Source organism: Trematomus bernacchii, unplaced genomic scaffold, assembly GCF_902827165.1.
Source record: "Trematomus bernacchii unplaced genomic scaffold, fTreBer1.1, whole genome shotgun sequence".
NCBI lineage: Eukaryota > Metazoa > Chordata > Actinopteri > Perciformes > Nototheniidae > Trematomus > Trematomus bernacchii.
The window spans coordinates 19,333,892-19,353,813 of NW_022987720.1; the positions used below are offsets into that span (position 1 = coordinate 19,333,892).

Genomic DNA, 19,922 nt, shown 5'->3' on the forward strand with positions numbered 1-19,922 from the left:
AAATCTACGAAGATGAAAAGATCTAACTGCACAATACTGTCATTAAGGAATATAAAAATGTGATTGATGTGAACGTAAAAAATGTTTTAATTCAAAACTTGCTAACTTTTCTACTCCAGACTTGAGTTATTGACTCACCGAGAAAACAATATATATCTGTTAAACCCTTTAAAATGTCAAAAATCCAGAATGTATGAATATTAAAATGGTTATGTTTAGTTTAACTGCTTGACACATGTTATCTACTTCACTCTAATTCTCATGTATATGCCATGCATTTTATATACAGTACTTTATCTAAAAAACAATACATGATAGAAACGTTGTGCTTACATAACACTTTCCTACATTCGTTTTTTGAGAAACGTAAGACACAAAATGATACTTTGCAGTGTTTACGTTGGCTGCATTTTGTTTAAACTCACCTTATAATCTCTTTTTGTCTCAGGGAGCTGAAGCACCGCTCTATAAAGGATCCCATTGAGAAGTTTAAGCTCCAGGAGTATGTAAACAAGGAGATGAAGACCACCGGATGCTGCAGGTCTTAAAGCCTGCCCTCATCATCCTCTGGATCTGAGAGTGTGTGTTTGTGTGTGAGGATCACTCGTGTTCGTACTCTGTTTTCCTATCTGGCCTGATCTGAGATAAGAGTCGGCTCCAGCGAGGGATACATCTTGTTGCCCTTCATTTTTCTCCACTCTCAAATCGCCCTCCATCTGTTGTTCTGCACTCCTCTCACTGCCCTATTCTGTTTTGTCTGTCCTGCTTTTCCTCAATCATCTCCATCCTGCAGCTGTGAAAGTAGCCCCGTAGTGTGGTGTGCAAAGGATAACCCTGCACAACTCCATTATTAACATATTAATGGACATTTCCTGCCGTAACTGTAGCTGCATGACATTTTTAACCCAGAATCAATTGGGTTTAATTGTAAAGGGATTTAAAACCCTTTACAATATACCTTGTTTTGTAATGCTATTTATTTCTCACATCCATTTAAAATGTTACAATGGTATTTCTGGTTGAATGTTCTCTTCTTGAAGAGCGTGTGGATGAATGTTAATATAAAAGATGTATTTTGATGTGTGTTTGGTCCATGGTCTAGTGTTAATTTCAGTAAATAAACAGGTTCCTTGGAGTCAGTTTAGCTCACCAGCATAAACTCAATCTAAGCATTTCCATGATTCAGCTGTGGATATAGGGAAACATGTCTTACTTGTAATCATGTATATTGCTATTCTGTATACAAAGATATGATGTACAGAAGAGCATCGTGAGCCACATTAAAGTATTTTATTAGATTTGAATTCATGCTAGATGCAAAAATGAAATATACAGTAGTTTAAACAAGCATTCAGAAACAAGGCAGTGCATGGGTCAAAGAACCTTAAACATGTTTGGTATATTTTCAATATTAGAGGATCAATGTTGAGTCTTGAAAAGCTCTAATGCAACCTTTCTTCTAAATGAATATTTATGCTTTAGTTATTAAATTGTTTAAATCAGGATCTTACAAACACGATGTGAAACGTTTTTTTTGCTTGTAAAAAAAACATAACTGTGGAAAATAGCACTTTAGATCGTAGATAAGAGTATGTGTGCAATTGTTGGGGGTATATTGGGGAAATGAAGACCTACAGTATTGTGTATATTTCTCTTGTTTTATTAGTAGTCAGTGTGCAAACATTAGTAGACAGTTTTTTTTTCCATTCATCATGAATATATAAATGGGTAGATAGTGCCATGCTTTCTGAAATGTCCGACGAGTACATTTTCTTATAATCTGTTAACAGGATTAAACTGTTCTTTGTAAAAGAAGCATAGGCCTCTTTTTGTACAGCTTGCTTTGGTAGGTTTCACTTTATGTCTAGAAACTGGTTATCTCTGTACAGTATGTACTGCACTTTTTCATATTTCTTGAATCTTGATGTTCAGAGTAATGTATTATTGGTTCCACTACTTTTTAATGTGCAACTTCTTTCTTGTAACTGAAAGTTAACTACAATAAAACACAGGGAATGTGGCTTTTATCCTTAATATTGACCCCATTTCAGTTTTACTCGGACAACTTCGCAGTGAGTTCAGAACATGAGTTATAAAACGCTGTGTGGTGGAGAATAAAGTGTTGGTGACGCTTAAGCAGGGCACTCGTTTGATATAAAGGTGATACTGCCCCATCGCAATACTGCGCAAAAGCATCTGCACACCTCTCTTTTATGCATTTAGTCCTGGGCTAGTACAAGTCCCTCAAGTTTTGGGTGGGTGGGGGGGGGGGTCATAGTAAGTGTAAAGCTTGTCCTTTGTCTCCCTCTGCTGGATAAATAATCATATCACTTAAGTCAATACTTGAAAAGGATCACAATGTACTGGTTTACAAAAGATATTCAATTCTTAAATGTGATTGGAAAAAAAATCAATGCAGTTAATATTTAGCTGCATGAATATATATTAAAAAAAGCAAAAATAAAGCAAACCTGCAATGCTTGGCACTTATTAATATATAGCAGATATATATTAAAAGCTGCACATAGCAAATCAGACAATTAAAAAAATAAATACATTGAGAATTAAATATTGTACCCTACATGAAAACAAATGAGTATATACAGACCATGTTTGTATTGTTCCTTATTTACAGAATCTTTGCAGTTTGTCAGATAATCTCTTAGTTTGCATATAACTGGCCAGAAGGGTTCTGTTTGTACATTTGGTTGAAATGCAAGGCTTCTTCAGTTGTATTAAACATCAAAGTATTTTAAGTATTCATACTTGGAACATAAAAAAACTTATTTTGACATCTGAGCAGCAACAATTCTGATTCCTTCAAGCAATCTTTTGCACATTAAGGTCAAGATGACTGACCTCTTTCACGTATATACTGTAAGTCACATAACAGATGAGGGAGTTAGGAGTGATTCTGAGCAGGATGGTACAGTGAAGGAGTCACTGTGGGAATGCTTACGGGCTCACCTTCATGTCTTTTTCTTTGTCACCCTTAAGTCTTTATGAAGACTTCAATAATGAGACTACAAACATATGTCAGGCCCTTCTCTTCCGCCAGATCCACTCCCTGCACCAACAGGTCTTCAAACACTACGACAGTCATGGTTTGTGCTTAAAGTAGGCCTCCACTGCAGAGAGAATATAAACAAATATATATCAGACTCCAACAATGAGGGGAAAAGAGCTAAGTAACAATTTGACTTAGTTGGCTGTTAAACTCACCTGCATACTCCTGAGGCTGCATTGGTCTGTTGATAACCGTCTGAAATGCAGCGATCCAGTCTTTCTGATCCTTTTCAGTCTCACACGCACAGAGAAACTTCCTGTCTGGGGTTACTATGGTGATTCCAAACTGCCAATGGTAGCCCTGGATATTCGGGGGGAGGCCCGGGAGCACGATGTAGCTGTTTTCCCTACTGCCAATGAACACCTCGCCTCGCGCATAGGCATCCTGGCAGAGCAGTGAGGAACACAGGGTTTAATCATCTTGAATTAAGCAAATAAAACTGATTTGTAGTTTTCACTATGGGGCGCTAAAGCCAAAAGCTAGATTTATCTTAGATAGATCTAATAGGAAAATGAATATCTAATACGATTTTGAAGACATTTTCCCTTTAAACAGACTAATGCACAGTAGGAAAAAGGACTATCTGCTGGTCACATACACATAAAGGGGTTTATTAATGCAAACAGTTTTGATACCAGTGGGTCTTTGAAGTACATGAGCCTCCTGTCGTCCATCGTGAACCATCTCTTCTTGAAGCCCTCTGTGTGCTGTGGGACAAACATGGCATTAGCTCAATTCATTCAGCAAATGTATAACTTTGCTTTTATACTTTGCAAGACACTGTTATAGGTTTTGCATATTTCCATCATTTGTAAAAAGAGTATTCCATTAACAGAAAACTGCATTACCTTTGGACCGGTCTTCTCCATGTAACCTTCCTTTATGTAGTTCCTTGTTAGCTTTTGCAACAACTAGACAAACAAAAAAGTGAATAAGTAATCAATGAGTGTGAGTGTATGTGTGCAGGGCCTAAGCCAGATTCCCAGAAATAGTGTGACAAAACGTTTTTATTTAACTATTTTTTTATAATTTAATTATAATAATAATTTAATTATAATTATAATTTTTATAATTTTTATTTTTTTATAATATATTTTTTTATAATTTATAATTTTATAATTTATAATTTTATAATTTTTACTAAGTATTTATTTTATTTATTTCTCCCAGTCTGGCAATCAAATTAGCATTACTTGTCATTTTTAAATTGGAGAAAGTAATGCAAAAAAGGTATTCTCAGCCTGAACTGTATGTATGTGTAGATGTACTGTACTCACCTCAGATTTGGAAGCTCCTGGAAAAGCCACCTCCAGGTAGTGATACCTGGCAGCTCTAATGGCGTTGAACCAGTCCACCATTTCCTTCAAGAAAGGACATCAGGACTTTTAGTGACAGACTATTTACTGAAGAATATTCTCCTCAGTCACAAAGTCTGCACTGAGAATCCATAAATACCCCAGCAATACATTAGGCACACATTACAAGACAAAATAGCTTTTTCTAAATGGCATTTTTAAAAGCTCTAAAGCCAAGGGAAATGTGCTCCATTTGAAAGAGACCAGCATATTGTCACAATTGTATTTATTATGCTTTATGAGTTTTTGGATGCCTTTAGAAATGAAGGATTAATAGTTATTATTTAAATAAACTTCTAATACACAGCCTTGTAATGACAAACCATTTCCACTAGAGGGACTCTTATACCTTTTCCTACAAACACTCCTGCTCTTTTCTTCCCCCACCAAAAAACCCCAAACAGCATCACTGCCCCTCACCTTTCCATCCTCCTGGTAAATGAAGATATTCCTAGTGCTGTTGTCCTTCAAATATGTTATCTGCAGGCCGTTGTTAACGCCGATTTTTGTTGGCTGGAAAGTGGCATTCACAGTGTTGATCTTCAATATCGCTTTGGGCTCTCTGGCCTACAGAGAGGAAAAAACATTGTTAGAATTATATGAATAGAATAGAAAAGAATGGAGATCACTGCATATCTTCAGAGAGTGACTTATTTTGAACAACGGCAGATTTCAACATTCCTCGTCAAATCAATACAAATTTAGTAAAAATAGACAGTGTTATAAAACACTCACATCATGCTTGTTGAAATACTTCAAAACACCTTCCCGTTCTGACAGAATAAATTTCCGGCTGAGGAACTGTCCGTTGTCTCTGCCTCGTTTCCATAGAAACCCCTCTCTGTAGCCTGCCACAAGGGTCCCGTTACAGTGACAGAGAGGATGAATACAGAGACAGCACAGAGGGAAAACACACACATTTTAGACAAAACAATAATTACCATTCCACAAATCTAAGATAAGAATTCACACGAGAGAAAATCCAAAATGGATTAATATAAGTGGGAAATGAAGCTCTGACAGACTCTGCGGTAAATTAAGTCAAATGAATGCTTACATGTTGGTCGTTATAAAAAAACGTGCCTTAAAACTGTATGTAATGTTTCATTACGCAGCAGTTGCCATTTGAGAGTGTAAGAGATCTTTAAGTATGTCATTATATACATGACCCTGATCCGGAAACAATAGAGACCGCTGAAAGCTTCTACGTTACAAAGACCTGTCATATTGTTTGTGCACTTTTAGCTTTTGTGGTCAACATTCTCAGCAGCTCGGCAGTGGTGAACACACACACACACACACACACACACACACACACACACACACACACACACACACACACACACACACACACACACACACACACACACACACACATCTTGTTGGCTCTGTTCTTGACAGTGGCCTCTCTGTGCCCAATATCCAGCATAAGCCAACAGAAAGAAATGCATCGTCATTGCTCTATGTTCAACGGCCAATATAGACCCACAAACTTACTTGCACAAATCAACTGCATGGCAATATTCAACAGAATCATTTTGACTCTAAATATCTGAGAAATGGATTTGAATTACTATAATAAAGTGACTCTTTATTTAGGGTTTCCAGATGAAATAAACAAGACGTGTTTGCACAGCTAAGGAACCTAGAGACGTAGACATTGCTCATTAGCTGGTGTTATCTAAAAAAGAATATTGCAAACTACTTAAATATTTGTATTGTTATTTTTATTATTTTATTTGTAGCAAGATACTTTTACCACTTTTTAGCATATTCTATTATCATTTTCATTTGGTTTAATTTGAGAGCCCATAAGTTTCAGTTCCAACTTGACTGAGTCTATAATCAGAAATATAAAAATAACCCCCTGTGATACAGTAGAAACAACCTATACAAGTATTTCCCCGGAGCTGAACAAGAGAAGTATTTGTGCTAAAAAAGTGCAATGCAATGACAAGCAAAGAACAGAGATTTCTTTAGAGAGACTTGCCAGTACATTGCCACTCTCCTTTGTGAAATAAAACTGATCACTTCCGATCCCTTTGGCCCTTCATTGCTTCTTGTACAGTAATAAAGTAGTCATGATGTGGGAAGCACACAGCACTAAACTTCTGGTTGATAAATGGCTTCATCAATTATTTATTAATCTAGAAGTTGTGCTCCTCCGCTGAGAGGAGGAGGGTCAGAATGTGGAGAGGAGAACAAGAGAATTCATTCACTGTTACAACAGGGTGTTAGATATTTGTAGACACTTGGGAGAGTATGGCACGTTTTGGACCAGAGTGTATGTCTTTCTTCAGGTTTATACATATCAGGGCTCTTCTTCCCTGGCATAACATCTAGAAGTAATGATATATAGAACATTTGTACACAAAAGAGGCCATTCTCCCTTCGTGGCAGAGACACAGAGCCACATGCTCCTCAGCCTCTGCACAGCACAACACAGGAAGCCATTGACAAAGAGGCAGAGACACAGTGGGAGAGTTTGACAGTCATGAGACTCAGATATGATCTTTTATGACCTTAAAGTCAGGTTTTGACTTTCCTCGTTTTCCCCGTTCAGCTCACAGTGAAGGCATAACTGAAATGACCTAATGATGCATACATCATTAGGTCATTTAAGAAGCAGAAGGTTGCCCAATTGTAACCGTGTTACAACATTTGTGTGACACTAACACTGTGGCTCTAAAAAGGACCAAACCCTTTCGGGGCGGGTGTGGAGAAACATGTTGTTAAGCAGTAGGTGATGTGAGATAGAACCACAGAGTGCATGTACATAACTCTATGGTTCTATCTCACATTACCTACTGCTTAACAACCTGGGCACATGCCTGTACAACCACTCTTAAACCCCTGGAATCATTATACAAACACTTAAAATAGTAGATAAGAAATCAGTTCATTCTCATCATTGCTCAATAGTCACAAAATACAACTTGTTGAGCTGGGAAAATGTAATGAGATATGCAAATGCTTGCCTCATGTACAAAATAATACACGGCCTTATCTCACCTCCGCTCAGACATTTTATCACCATACGCACACCTGTAACTAGGTCAACAAGAGCTGCAACAAGAGGAGATTGCGTTGTTCCATTAAGGAAGAGTTCATTCAGCCAATCTTCATTTTCTTTTAAAGCTGCACAACAGTGGAACTCAATCCCAGTAACGATTAGAGAACAAAACACCTGCAGTTTATTCAAATCTAATTTAAAAACATGGTTAGTGGAAAATCAGCTCTGTGAACACTGACACAATCTGCACTTTACAACGCTCTGTTTGTACACATGTGCAAACCTGTAGCTATCTGTCTGCTTTGTGAATATGTATTTTTGTTTTGTTTTTATGTTTTTATATATGCTTTTATCATAATATAAGCATCTATGTTGAATGTTGTTTTACTGATTGTATTTACCTGTCATTTGAAGTGACATTCTTTTTTAGGATGACTTTCAACTCTGGCGCATTTACAGAAATGTTAATCAATGTGCACTGTCCCTGTCAAATTAATTAATTAATTAAAAAATGTCCTCCACATGTTCAACCGAAGAATGGCCACAAACCATGTCTTCAATAAGGTTAACTGACTCTATGTTGCACAACTTCCTGTTTCCGGCACAAAAGGAACAAAGGGAAACACCCAATAAAACCTGATAGAAGGCGTATTTGGTGACTATCTTTATCAGGAAAAACATATGACACATTCCAGACATGTCTCACTGTAATGACAGCACACAGTTCCTACACTTTTGAACCCTAGTTTACTTCTAACTAAATATATCGGAAGTTGCATTCAAGAACTGTGTGTTCTTTTTTCATTCAGTGCTAGAATTTAACTTTAAATCCCCCTAATATAAACATGTAATTAATGTTTTATTTTGCAAGCAGATGTAGGTGTTTATAAATGTATTGATCTTTGTGGTTTCCATACATCTGCTCAGTGTCTTCATACACTTAACACAAAAAGTAAGGCAATTTGTGTTTGGTAGATGATTTCTATGTTGTAAAAATGCTTATTGGCAATGCATCTTATACCGTTGGAAAGCCTGTTTTCCTACCTTTCCAATGGTACCACATTTGTGAGGAACAACCATTTGTGGGATGAGCAGCAGAGCTGTGGGGTGCGCCCATGAAAAATGTGACAAATCTCTTTTGCCAATGCCAAAAAAAGCATTGTTACAACACAGAAATCATCTACCAATCACACATTGCCTTACCTTTTGTGTTAAGTTTAGTTGAAACAGATAACCATCCCCTTACAACTGCATTATAATGTGTCATTACCAATTGTTCAAAATGGTTGGTGGTCGACATCTGTTTTAAACTTGCGGTCAAACACTGGAAAAACAACTGATGAGTATTTGTTACTTTTAGCTGAGTAATATTTCCACTACTTTAACTAACTTAACATGGATGTAGTCAAAGGTCTTGACCATGGACACAGCTACAAGATTCCAGAAACTCAGGAGATAGTGACGGCATAATCTTTGCCAGTCAGTTTGCGGGGGCATCCATTATTGATTAGCTGAGTCTGAAACGCAGACAGGTTGGGGCCACTGTGTCTCTTTTATGAGGCTGCAATGTGCGATTAACCAAGAGACATTTTGTCATTTGTGACACAGCAGTCGCACAGACACATGATTCAGCACAAAAGATCAAGATACGGGTTAAATAATACACATTTAGTGAGGAAGTCAATGAAAAAATCATTTCACACAGTTAACAGTGAGAAAAGGGTGACACATATTCAAGTAGGCATTCATAGAGGTTGGTGTGGATAAGAACAAATCACATGTAAAGCAGAATAAAAAGGAGGACGTGAGGAGCTGATGTTGGACAGCAGTGTTCTTCCCTTATTGACTAACTCTAATTGTGTAATTGTCAGTTAGTAAGAAATGTATGATGCAGTTTTCCCTGCTGAGGATTCATTCCATGCTGAATAAGTGGTTGGGTGTGAGACACAAACAATTACTTGTTTTCCTGAGTAAGCATAAGTATAATGTGCAGGGCCGGCCCTTGGCATAGGCAGTATAGGCGAATGCTAAGGGCGCATCCATCCATGGGGGGCGCCGAAAATTGGGAGGAAGAAAACAAAAAAGTAATGATATTTAATAATAAAACAATTTCCCAATTTGGGATCAATAAAGTACATCTTATCATCTTATCTTAACAGAACTACGCCTACATTGCGTACAGCGCCCATAAGCTCAGGGCCGGCCTGTGCTCATAACAGCAAAGATGTATTCCTACCTGCTGAGTAGGGCTCCTGCCTCTTCACACACTGGAACTCCTTCCTCTCGTACTTGGCTCGGATCCATTGTTCCCGCAGGAGCCTGCACAACAGTTGGAGTTAGACACTCAGCTACGTTTGATGTTTACTCCATGCTAAAGCTAATCTGTTGGAAACGTCTCATTAACTTCCATGGAAGGCTTTGAGCAATTTCATGCATGCTTTGATCAGAATCAGTGTCAATACATGGCTCATCACCTTGTAATCATCACTTGGGCCTCATGCCATCTATCATGATAAATGAATCTTAACTGTTCATGTTCCCTTAATAATAATCCTTCACATTTATAAAGCATGCAACACCTTGGATGGGAATGCAGCTTCATTATTCTTCTGAACAAGACACCACATCATTTCACCATACTTAATCATCATGCATCATGATATTTAATGTAATAGATGGTTTCCCAAAATGCTCAAAGCTCTTTGCAGAAAATTGATCTACATTTTGCTCTCGTCTTTATCCAATCACCCGTTTGCAGGTCGGGTCTCTTCTAGTTTTAAGTTGTTGCATATTAATATTTATAGGACAGTTGAAAAAAAACCTTGACCGAATTGTACTTCCTGGTAAAACTATTCTTATCACCGAGTAGTTTTTGCATGTTAGCCTGGCAACGATAACCACTTGTTGCCCTACTTTTAGTGAATGCATCTTTCTGCAGAACAATAGCTGCAGGCTTTTAGATGTTATCAGTAACATTTGACTGTGTCTTCGCAACAAAAACCACAATATATAATCAGCCAAGGTTTGCAATGCTGTTAATCGCTGTTAACACACGCTCCTATAGCTGCTCAAATTCCGGACAAAGGATAAGAGGTGACCTGAATCAGACGTTAAGAAAAGGGTGGAGGAAGACACATCACTCACGTGCAGTCTTTGTGTGTAGGGGTGTAGTAGAAGGCAGGGACTATCTTTTCATACTTGGCCTTGGCTGCATTGTTACCCACAGACTCCATAAACTGCAGAGGCAAGGAAGAGAAACATCTGATGTTTGTAAGAGATATCTGTGTGTAATCGTGCATTGTCTGTGCCTTAATGGCCATGAGAGTGTGTATGTGTATTTAGCTGATGTGGAGCGGTCGCACACACAAAACACACACACACACACAAAAACACACACATAATGAGGTGATTGCAGCTCAGTGTTTGTGTGGCTGCTTCATGCCCAGAGGGAGACGGAGCTGCTGCCATGGCTGCTTCTTCTTTTGTGTCTCTGTATTCATCACAGAGAACACTGCTCAGCATGCATAAGCATGCAGCTAGGAAACTAACGATCACACAAACACACAGATCAGGGGAGAAAGACGAAGAAAGGAGCACACAGAGAGAAAGAGCCAATGATAAAACGCGCCACAAACATGTTGATGCATACCGCGCTGGAAAGCAGCATACCACAATTAATCTGGATAGGATGTATGAAGTTTAAAAACTAAAAACATTATTTTCACCTTTTTCTTGATTAATTTAAAGTACTTATGTGTTCTTAAAGTCTGAGAGTCCTAGGATTCAGAACACACACACACACACAAAGATATTGGTTGTTCCTGCCAGCTGCTGGCTCATGCCTTTCAGCCGGGCTGAATTGAGTCTGATGACTTGTCTTACTCTTCTAAGCAGGGATGCAGGGGCTCTCTGCGAGGCAGGCATAGAGGCCAGAGGCTACAGATGTTCGCTCAAGCCGAGCTAACCAAGGCAGGTCTTCTCTTGTAGAACACAGAGCTTTTACTTTGTTCAGGGCTTCTTAAATAACTTCACCTTCACAGCACACACAGGTCCTTACCTCCGCCTCAGAGGAGCTCCAGGGATCCAGAAGAACAGATTTCACCTTGCTGATCTGAGCAATGTTTTTATGAAGGCCGGAGCAGCTGAGACACATAAACACTCCCAGGGTGTAGGACGCCCACTCCGGATCTGAAAAACATCATAAAGACATAAGTAGATTCACACACAAAAAAACAGCTATAGCTCAATAACGATGTTTGTGAACAACATCTTGTTATTTTTCCCATAATACTGTTCATGCTCAACTCTGACTGCATTTTGTACATTTTTGCACACGTCTGCAAAGCCCTCCACTTTAAAATATAATTAACTGTAGTTTGCCATATATTGTCATATTTGTATTGTCCTAAATGTTTAGTTTTTTTTAGCTTTTATGGTTCTTTGTATAGTTACATTTAAATTTGGTGTAAATACTTTTCTTTAGTATTCTTTCTTTTAATGCTAAACAGTTTCTTAAAAATACTTATTTTTCATTATCCTTATATATTAGTTTTTTTGGTTACTATTAAAACTTATTTTTCTTAGATTGTTTATGTTCGCACCACCAGATACCAAAGCAAATTCCTTGTATGTGTAAACGTAACATGCTGAGTCATGAACTGCTTCTAACCGACACTGATGGATTCACTATATCTCAAGCATATCGACCAAAGTAAAGAAAACACAAGCAAAACCGTGGTGGAGTTCAGTTTGATGATCAGAACTTGTATTTAGGTTTGTGTGAGAGCAGGCAGTTTTTTCCTTTCCATTTTACAGAGTGGGGGCAGTAGTGAGAGAGGTACTGTTTCATGTTTCTTCTGCACCCCATGTCTCCCTTTATACTGTATTTACACAGCAGTTCACATTTACTACATCTGCTTAGAGCGTTGATGAACTATCTTCAAAAACCTTGTGAGTAAGACACATTTACATATCTATACTATGAATACAGAGAGTAGATCACATATTTATATGCATGTGTGTATCGCCGTTGTTAAACTACATTGTTGCCGTTGAGGAAAAACTGATTTTTCAATACATAACACTAACATTTCCTACAAAGCACAATTATTGAAACTGACACTCAAGTAGCAAAACCTTGGCCCAGGTCTTCACAACTATGAGCACGTTGTTAGCCTCACACTTTAAAAAACATTATACACAAACATACACACACACACTTCTCTATTTAACACAGAAATATTGCTCTTTATGTGTCTTGAAATAACTTATGTTGTGATTTAGCACTTTGTAAATTAAAATGGCATGACTTTTGAAATATTACTTTGGTGCTTTCGGATTTATGCACTTTAAAAATGCAAAAGATGAGGGTGCCTGTCTTTTTTTAATTATCTTTATTAAATATACTTAGAGAATATAAGAGAATCTGATTTTATGATCCTTGCTCTTACCATAAAGTTCCAAATATGTTTTCTTTAAATGATTGTATAGATTTGAACCAACTGTTTCATTTTGCTAAATATATCTGGGGGTGTTCTGCTACTTGTCTAGGTTTTTCTGTAAATTGCATAATAGTGTTTTGTCAAAAGGAGTCCCTTTTTGCAAATACTGCTCAAGCAATCGTAAAAAAAAAAAACAATAGCATGACATGCATGCATTTACACTACAGCTACTTTATTTTGAATATTAAAAATTCACAGGCAAAAATTCTGTAAATCAAATAAAGTGACTAGCATGTGCAACGTGCCATTTGCACTTACAAAATGTTCACAAGTTACATTCACACGTTTTTGCTTACAGTGTATGAGTCACTGCCACCTTCAACACCTATACCTAAAAAAAACCTGTGATGAAGACTTCTGAAATGAAATACACTGTTTCATATAAACGGTTTATTTAATTAATTTCAGAAGTCTTTTGTTTCAGCACTCATGATATTTTTGCCATATTCTCAAGATGTTTCATTGAAAGCAAATGTGTGTGTGCACAGCACCTCTGTATATTTTCCGAATCATTAGTCACATGATGCAAGGTGAGATTACAGTTTCCGTAATGGTTATTTTGAAACTCAGCCAGAGAGCAAGGGCAGGGTCAATGTGTTTGTATCAGTGTGCCGCAGCTCTTTAACCTTCTAAAGAGGTGAACACACACTTCAAAAATAGCACAAGAGCAAAAAAACTGTTACTTCCTTGTGCATAATCACAAAGCTGCACACATGTAAACTGTGCCTCTGCACACAAGAGACAAGAGGCTGATGTGTAGCTAGCCCCTCCCATCTTCTCTGCATTATGTGGGCCTGCTGTGAAGTCACTCTCCAAGAAAACAGGATGCACAAACTAGCCAAGGAATGGAAGAGATATGTCAAGTCCACAAAGTGCATGAAGAACCTGGAAATCACTCAATAAATCAATCATTCTGCTACTATTTTGAGAAAAATATATGTAATGGTAGTGTTTTTTCAAGAAAAATAAAATGAAGAATTTACAAAAATGAGCTTGCTGCATTCACAAAATTACGTTTTCTATACGAATAGTTGGAAAAGTAATAGTCGTTTAATGGATAATATAAATGCTTTATTCAATGGAGTTAATCTGACACCTTTTTAACCCGAAGCAACACCAAGTGAAGATTAATAATTAAACAAACTAGACTTTTGTGACTCTCTCAGGCTATAGATGTGTCAGAAACCACGCCCGTTTGCCTCTGTTTTTCTTGTATGCCCATGTACTTAACTGCAGATGTGATAAGTGAAACCAAGGTGTGACAATCAGGGTGTGAGACTACAAGTGCACATGCAATAGAAAATCCACTACCATTTGAACACACATACTATAGATCTACAAGTCTTTTATATTAACATCTATACACTAAATACAATACAATATTTAGTCGCTTCCTCCATAAGAACCTTTCCAAATTCGTTGCTCACATATGAGGACATTCGTTATGTCAACTGTCATGTATTTCATAACCATGCCTTTCCTAGGCTTCAGGTCAGAGAAGAGAAACTTAAGGACCTTGTGAGAAAGTACAAGATACACCGTAAGAAATGCTGGTTTAAAGTTAACTATTTGTAGCTTGTAAAACCCCACAGGAATAACAATGAAGTAGGAGATTCATAAAGGCTACTATACAGGTGGGAAGTAACTAAATACATTTACTCAAGTGCTGTAGTTAAGTACAATTTTGAGATACTTGTGCTTTACTTAAGTATTTCCATTTTATGCTACTTTGTACTTCTACTCCACTACAATTCAGAGGTCAATCTTGTACTTTAACTCCACTACATTTATGTTATACCTTTAGTTACTTTGCAGATTTGGATTAATAATGTGAAATATAATCAACACTTAAATAAGACTTTAGTTACACCTGAAGTAAAATCACAAGCTACCCAGCAGTATACAAAGTCATTCAAACTAGCTGCACCTTTACCAGCTTTAATAACGCTTTAATGCATCAGTAATTATAATCAAAACATATCATATATTACTCTGAAATGGACCAATCTGCATAATAAGTACTTTTACTTTTGGTACTTTAAGTATATTTTTGATACTAATACCTTTGTACTTTTAATAGAGTATCCTGTTAATGCAGGACTTTTATTGTAACAGAGTATTCCTACACTCTGGTAGCCTACTACTTTTACTCACCTCTGACCATATATAATATAAAAATATGTGTTTTCACATCAGTTTGTCATCATCTGTCAGTGACTGTCCTCCAGCCTACCTGCAGCTCCACAGTCGGCACAGTTTCCATTCCCAGGTTTTTCCAAAAGCTGCTTCACACGCTCCCTGATCTCGTGTTGATCCGAAGCCATGCTGTTCACGATTCTGCCGAGACGCCTGCACAGCGGCTGAAAACCTCAAACTGTCTTGCATCGAAAGTACAATTTCCGCCCGTGGTAGCGATGGAGGTAGAAGTAACGCGCTTAAATAACTTACAACAAGGCTGTCATTTTTAGGCGGAGGGTGAAAGAATAATGGGGCTGTTCAGTGTTGACGCTATGAAACCAAGCCCAGATAGACGCAACAATAAATGCATTTAGGTTGTATGTTTCTTTCTACGGAGTGAGACCTCCAGCGGTCATTGTTATTGTATGAGACGGTCTCACGATATGCCTCTCAGACAGTGATGGCCTGTTTACCTCCTCCTTCAATCACAGTGAAGTTAGTTTTATGTTGGATATCTGGCAGCGAAAGGACGGTTAGCTGCTCACATAGAAATAAAAGATAGACTAAATTAAATCCCCCCCCCAAAAAAAGCAGTCGTCCTTGCTCACTGTAGTTATACAATGCTGCATTGATTTAGAGTCAGTCTCACATGACGAAGAAGCGATTTAAAAAAAAATAAGGCCACAAATAAAGTTTAATTAGACTATTTGTAGAAAATAGTAGAGGCCCTAACATGTAATAACATTAGGTTTTTCTTATTTATCCAGTGTAGTAATACATATTGTATGGATTTGGAGTCAGTGGGGCACGACTTGGAAAATATTGAGAAATGTAAGCTTTCATTAAAAAAATAAACTGCATTCTTTTCATAGATGTATTTGAGTTAGCGTGACATGTGTACCACCCAAGGATGAATAGAGGCCTCACCGGCGCAACAAAACTCATGAGATTGAGAGAAATGCGTGTGCACAGGCCCAAACAGACCTTTATTAGCAACAACTGAAATGTTTAAAATTCCCTGTGTGAATCTTTACCCAACTGAGACACAGAAATCAAATAACAGTACGTTTCAGCAATTTTATTTTTCAAAACATCTAAAATTTAGTACATGGTAAAAAGAAGTCTCACTTTAAAAAGAATATTGGTAGATTTGGTAGTGGAGCACAAACTCAACAGCCGAGACAGCCTTTCAGGGTCAACAAAAAATATGAAAAGAAACTCACATTTTCACAAAAAAATAAAAAAACGTTTCCACTTCTACATGCAACTAGATGTTTATGTTGGCTACAATGAAGACAGTTTCATTTCTCATGAGTCCATGGGATCTTGGAAAGGAAGAACTCCAGCTGATCTGGTGTCCCAGATTCTAAGAGATCACTTGGTGTCAGGAGGCAGGAAAGCGTCTATCTAGAGGAGTTAGAGCTGGAGCGAGAGCGGTGGCGTCTGCGACCGGGAGACCTGGAGCGAGAGCGGCGCCGTACTGGGGAGCGCCTCCGTGGGGAGCGGGACCTGCAAGGATAACAAGATTAAATGAAAATTTGGACACGGACACCCTCTCCAGAAAGGATCTGGACAGTGTGACTGCATTGGCCGGCAGTAGTAAGATTAGGAATAAAAATGAGTAGCAGATCAAAGTTGAGGGTCTAAGGATACAGTATGTCGTTTTCTGTACAGAAACCCCAAAGGGCTTCTTCTTAAATGGTGATTTAGGGATAAATACATCAAAGCTATTTGACTTGACTTTGTTAAGCTTTGTTGTTGTCGTTCTGCAGAATGTCTATCATACCAAGTTCACTTGGAGAAGTCCTTTTATGTGTACACATACTTGGCCGATAAAAAGAAAGTTGCAGCCATGACCGTAAACAATGGGTCAAATATATGTTGCTAGAAAGAAAATACAAATTCTAAAACAAGGATGCATCACATACATTAACCCGGCAGCAGAAATGATCTATACAATCAGCAAAGTCAATTCAGTTTCCAACTAAATATGAAATATGGCCTGGGTTATGGTACAGCATAATGGCAAGAAACTCTTTTAACAAGAGGACATTTGTGCAAAGTTTGAAGAATTCTCTAAAGGCAGGCCAAACATATCGCGGTCACAACAACGGGACAGACAGAGACAGAAAATCCAAAAACATTTTGGCCCTGGCCACAGCTGACTACAAAAACCTACGATGGAAGAATTAGCAGACTTAATGGTCTCACCCAAAGAACAGCAACATGTCTTTTTTATATTCATAAAAGCTCAATTGTTACTGATTGGCACAGCTACCGATTGACATGACTACTGAATTTAAATCCTTGAATGTACCTTCTCCTCATGCGTGGTGGACTGCGACGCCACATAGGTGGTGGGGGGGGCATTCTGCGAGGGGGAGAAGGGCGACGCGGTGGAGGGCGGATTCGTTGGGCCAGAACAGCAGACGCACTGATTTCTTGTCCATCAATCTGACCTATCAGAGCAAAGTCATCACAGAAGGTTATTAAACACACATGCAGGGTGTAAAGGTGTGAGGCAGAGGCACTAAAGGAAACATGCTGGCCTACCTCCATCCATGTGTTTCAGGGCCTTCTGGGCCTCCTCGGGAGTCTCAAACTCCACATAGGCGTAGCCTCTGGACAGGTTCGGGTGGACCCTGTCTAATGGCATTTCAACCATTTTGATTTTTCCATAAGTAGCAAAGATCTCCTGGATGTGTTCCTGTGCAAAAAAAGACAGCATGATTATCAGAACCATGTAACAGACAACTTTGATTATCTGTGAAGGAATGCTGTTATTATCTTAATTCATAAAATAGACTGCCCAAAACAAGAAAAACAAAGAGCTAGCTTAACGGATAATAAACAATTAATTCAATGCTTAATTTTTTACTTTACTGCAGTTCAATTCTGTTTCAGGAGATGATGATTATGTACTTATCTACCTGCCATGATGTTACTGAAGTAGTGCTATCATCTTAAATCAGGTTATATCATACGTTCTGCCATTTAAACACTTATTTTTAAATCCTCAGCTTACCTTGGTGACATTTCTGGTCAGCCGGCCTAAGTGAACTTTAGTTGGTTTGGGGCTTGGGCTTCTCTTCCTCCGCTCCTTATCATCTCCCCTTTTCTGTGTTTTTGACCTGCAGAATCACAAACGATACAAAATCATTGATTGATTTTATCACGACTTAAAACAAGTGTGAATACAAGACATCACAGAGTATAATTATTGTGTAGCTGAAATCGAAGAAGTAACTCACGCTGATCGGGAGCGGCGGCGGTTGTCATGGCGCCTACGGCTGGGGCTCGGGGAGCCTGAGGAGCTGGAGGAGGAGGAGGAGCGAGAGCTGGAAGAGCCAGAGCGGCTGGAGCCAGAGGAGCTGGATCCACTGGAGGAACCCGAGCTGGAACCAGAGCTGCTGCTTGAAGTAGAACTAGATCTGGACCTGTTCAGCGTCAAAGAAAAGAAAAAACAGGTTAGGTACAAAATGTATCACTTAATTTTCAAATAAACCTTAATTATGATATAAATAATAAAACTAACCTGCTGCTGCTGCCAGTGGAAGCACTGCGGTGCTTCCTTGCCTTGTCCCGTCCTCTTTCTTTGTCTCCTTCCTTGGTACTAGTCTTTTCTTTGCCTCTGTCTTTAGTTTTTTCCTCTTCCTTCCGCTTTGTAGGTGATGGTGCCCTAAAACAAGAGGCAAGCGGCTGTTACTTTGAGATTAGAAACTTTATGGAGCTACAAAAACCAACAATTTGTCTAACATGTAGACGTAAAATGTCCGTAAGTAGTGAAATATGCAGATCACGATTCTCTAGAGACCAAGTTAATTAGAGTTAATGCTGTTTATTGTTTTTATTTGATTTATAATTTGTTTCCAACTTTAAAGTTGTTTAGACTTTGATGCCTGAACACATTGCTGCTGTAACAATTTCAAAATGTGGGATCGATAAAGTTAATAAAATTGGGAAATGTTATCGTTGCAGCAGCATGTAAAACAAGTATTGCACATACAGAAAATAAACAATTATACAATATAAACATCTCAAAATGGAAGATAAAAAAGACTTAAGAGTGAAAATATAAAAGTTGACCGTGAAAAAACAATATGTAAACTATCTGAAAAATAAAACAATATTGAAGGGCTTAATTACAGCTAAGACAATATACAAATGGGATATTATTAAACATTTAGAGTGCAAGAATGGCATATTAAATTTAAATGGTAAATGTGTGTACAGTGAGAAGTTATAAGTCCAGTTCAAAAGAGAAACTATGGAGCATTGAGTGAGTTGTTATACAGACTTATTATCTATCCAACTAGACCGTCACTAAGCAAATCGGAGCTTAACCCCTGGCCTGTACTGTTGAAAGAATTACACAACTACATTATTTGCATTTTAAGATGTTTAGCAGTTTAAATGTTGTTATATGTGGATTGCGTATACAACATTATTAGTATTATTAATTATGAATTCATCAATGAAATGTGAGACTATTAAGTCTTACCGCCGACAACGGAAAACCCGCCGCCATTGAAACTAATTCAACTGACTGCTCAAAACAAGGTGGACCTAGCCACTGTTGATTTATCGATGTATAGGCTGTTCGTTAGTGCACAAGCGGTTAAAAAACACGACACAATTTACTTTATACAATAAAAAATGTAATGGAAATTAAATAAGCGGTGTTGTAATTTAAAAAAAGGCTTAACTTACATCTTTTTCAAACGACGTGGTTAGCTTCAACCACTTGCCGCGGCCTGAGAAAGGAGTCGCTCAGTGATGACGAAAAAGCGGAAGTGACGTAGTTAGCC

At 38.0% G+C, this 19,922-nt stretch overlaps 3 protein-coding genes across 6 annotated transcripts in view; 1 reads left to right on the top strand and 2 right to left on the bottom strand.

Annotated features, from left to right (window-relative positions):
- Nucleotides 1–2,034, top strand: part of LOC117492337 (ras-related protein Rab-26-like) — a 99,342-nt gene extending 97,308 nt beyond the window's left edge. For all 4 annotated transcript variants that reach the window (XM_034142526.1, XM_034142523.1, XM_034142524.1 and 1 more), the window contains one exon: nucleotides 449–2,034. In XM_034142526.1, the coding sequence (XP_033998417.1) occupies nucleotides 449–548 (100 nt within the window). In that variant the 3' untranslated portion in view covers nucleotides 549–2,034. The remainder of the gene's footprint in view (nucleotides 1–448) is intronic.
- LOC117492336 (arf-GAP with dual PH domain-containing protein 1-like) lies at nucleotides 1,271–15,511 on the bottom strand. Its single transcript, XM_034142522.1, has 11 exons — nucleotides 15,170–15,511; nucleotides 11,493–11,623; nucleotides 10,580–10,671; nucleotides 9,672–9,754; nucleotides 5,158–5,270; nucleotides 4,843–4,989; nucleotides 4,345–4,428; nucleotides 3,916–3,978; nucleotides 3,703–3,774; nucleotides 3,223–3,451; nucleotides 1,271–3,128 (listed from the first exon to the last, which is right to left on the bottom strand). The coding sequence occupies exons 1-11, from the start codon at nucleotides 15,258–15,260 to the stop codon at nucleotides 3,100–3,102; spliced, it is 1,134 nt and encodes a 377-aa protein (XP_033998413.1). The 5' UTR covers nucleotides 15,261–15,511; the 3' UTR covers nucleotides 1,271–3,099.
- Nucleotides 15,512–16,177: 666 nt separating this feature from the next.
- LOC117492553 (RNA-binding protein with serine-rich domain 1-like) lies at nucleotides 16,178–19,922 on the bottom strand. The gene is made up of 7 exons (XM_034142857.1): nucleotides 19,825–19,922; nucleotides 18,650–18,793; nucleotides 18,366–18,551; nucleotides 18,140–18,245; nucleotides 17,668–17,821; nucleotides 17,432–17,573; nucleotides 16,178–16,623 (listed from the first exon to the last, which is right to left on the bottom strand). Coding segments are annotated over exons 1-7 (840 nt in total). The 5' UTR covers nucleotides 19,827–19,922; the 3' UTR covers nucleotides 16,178–16,517.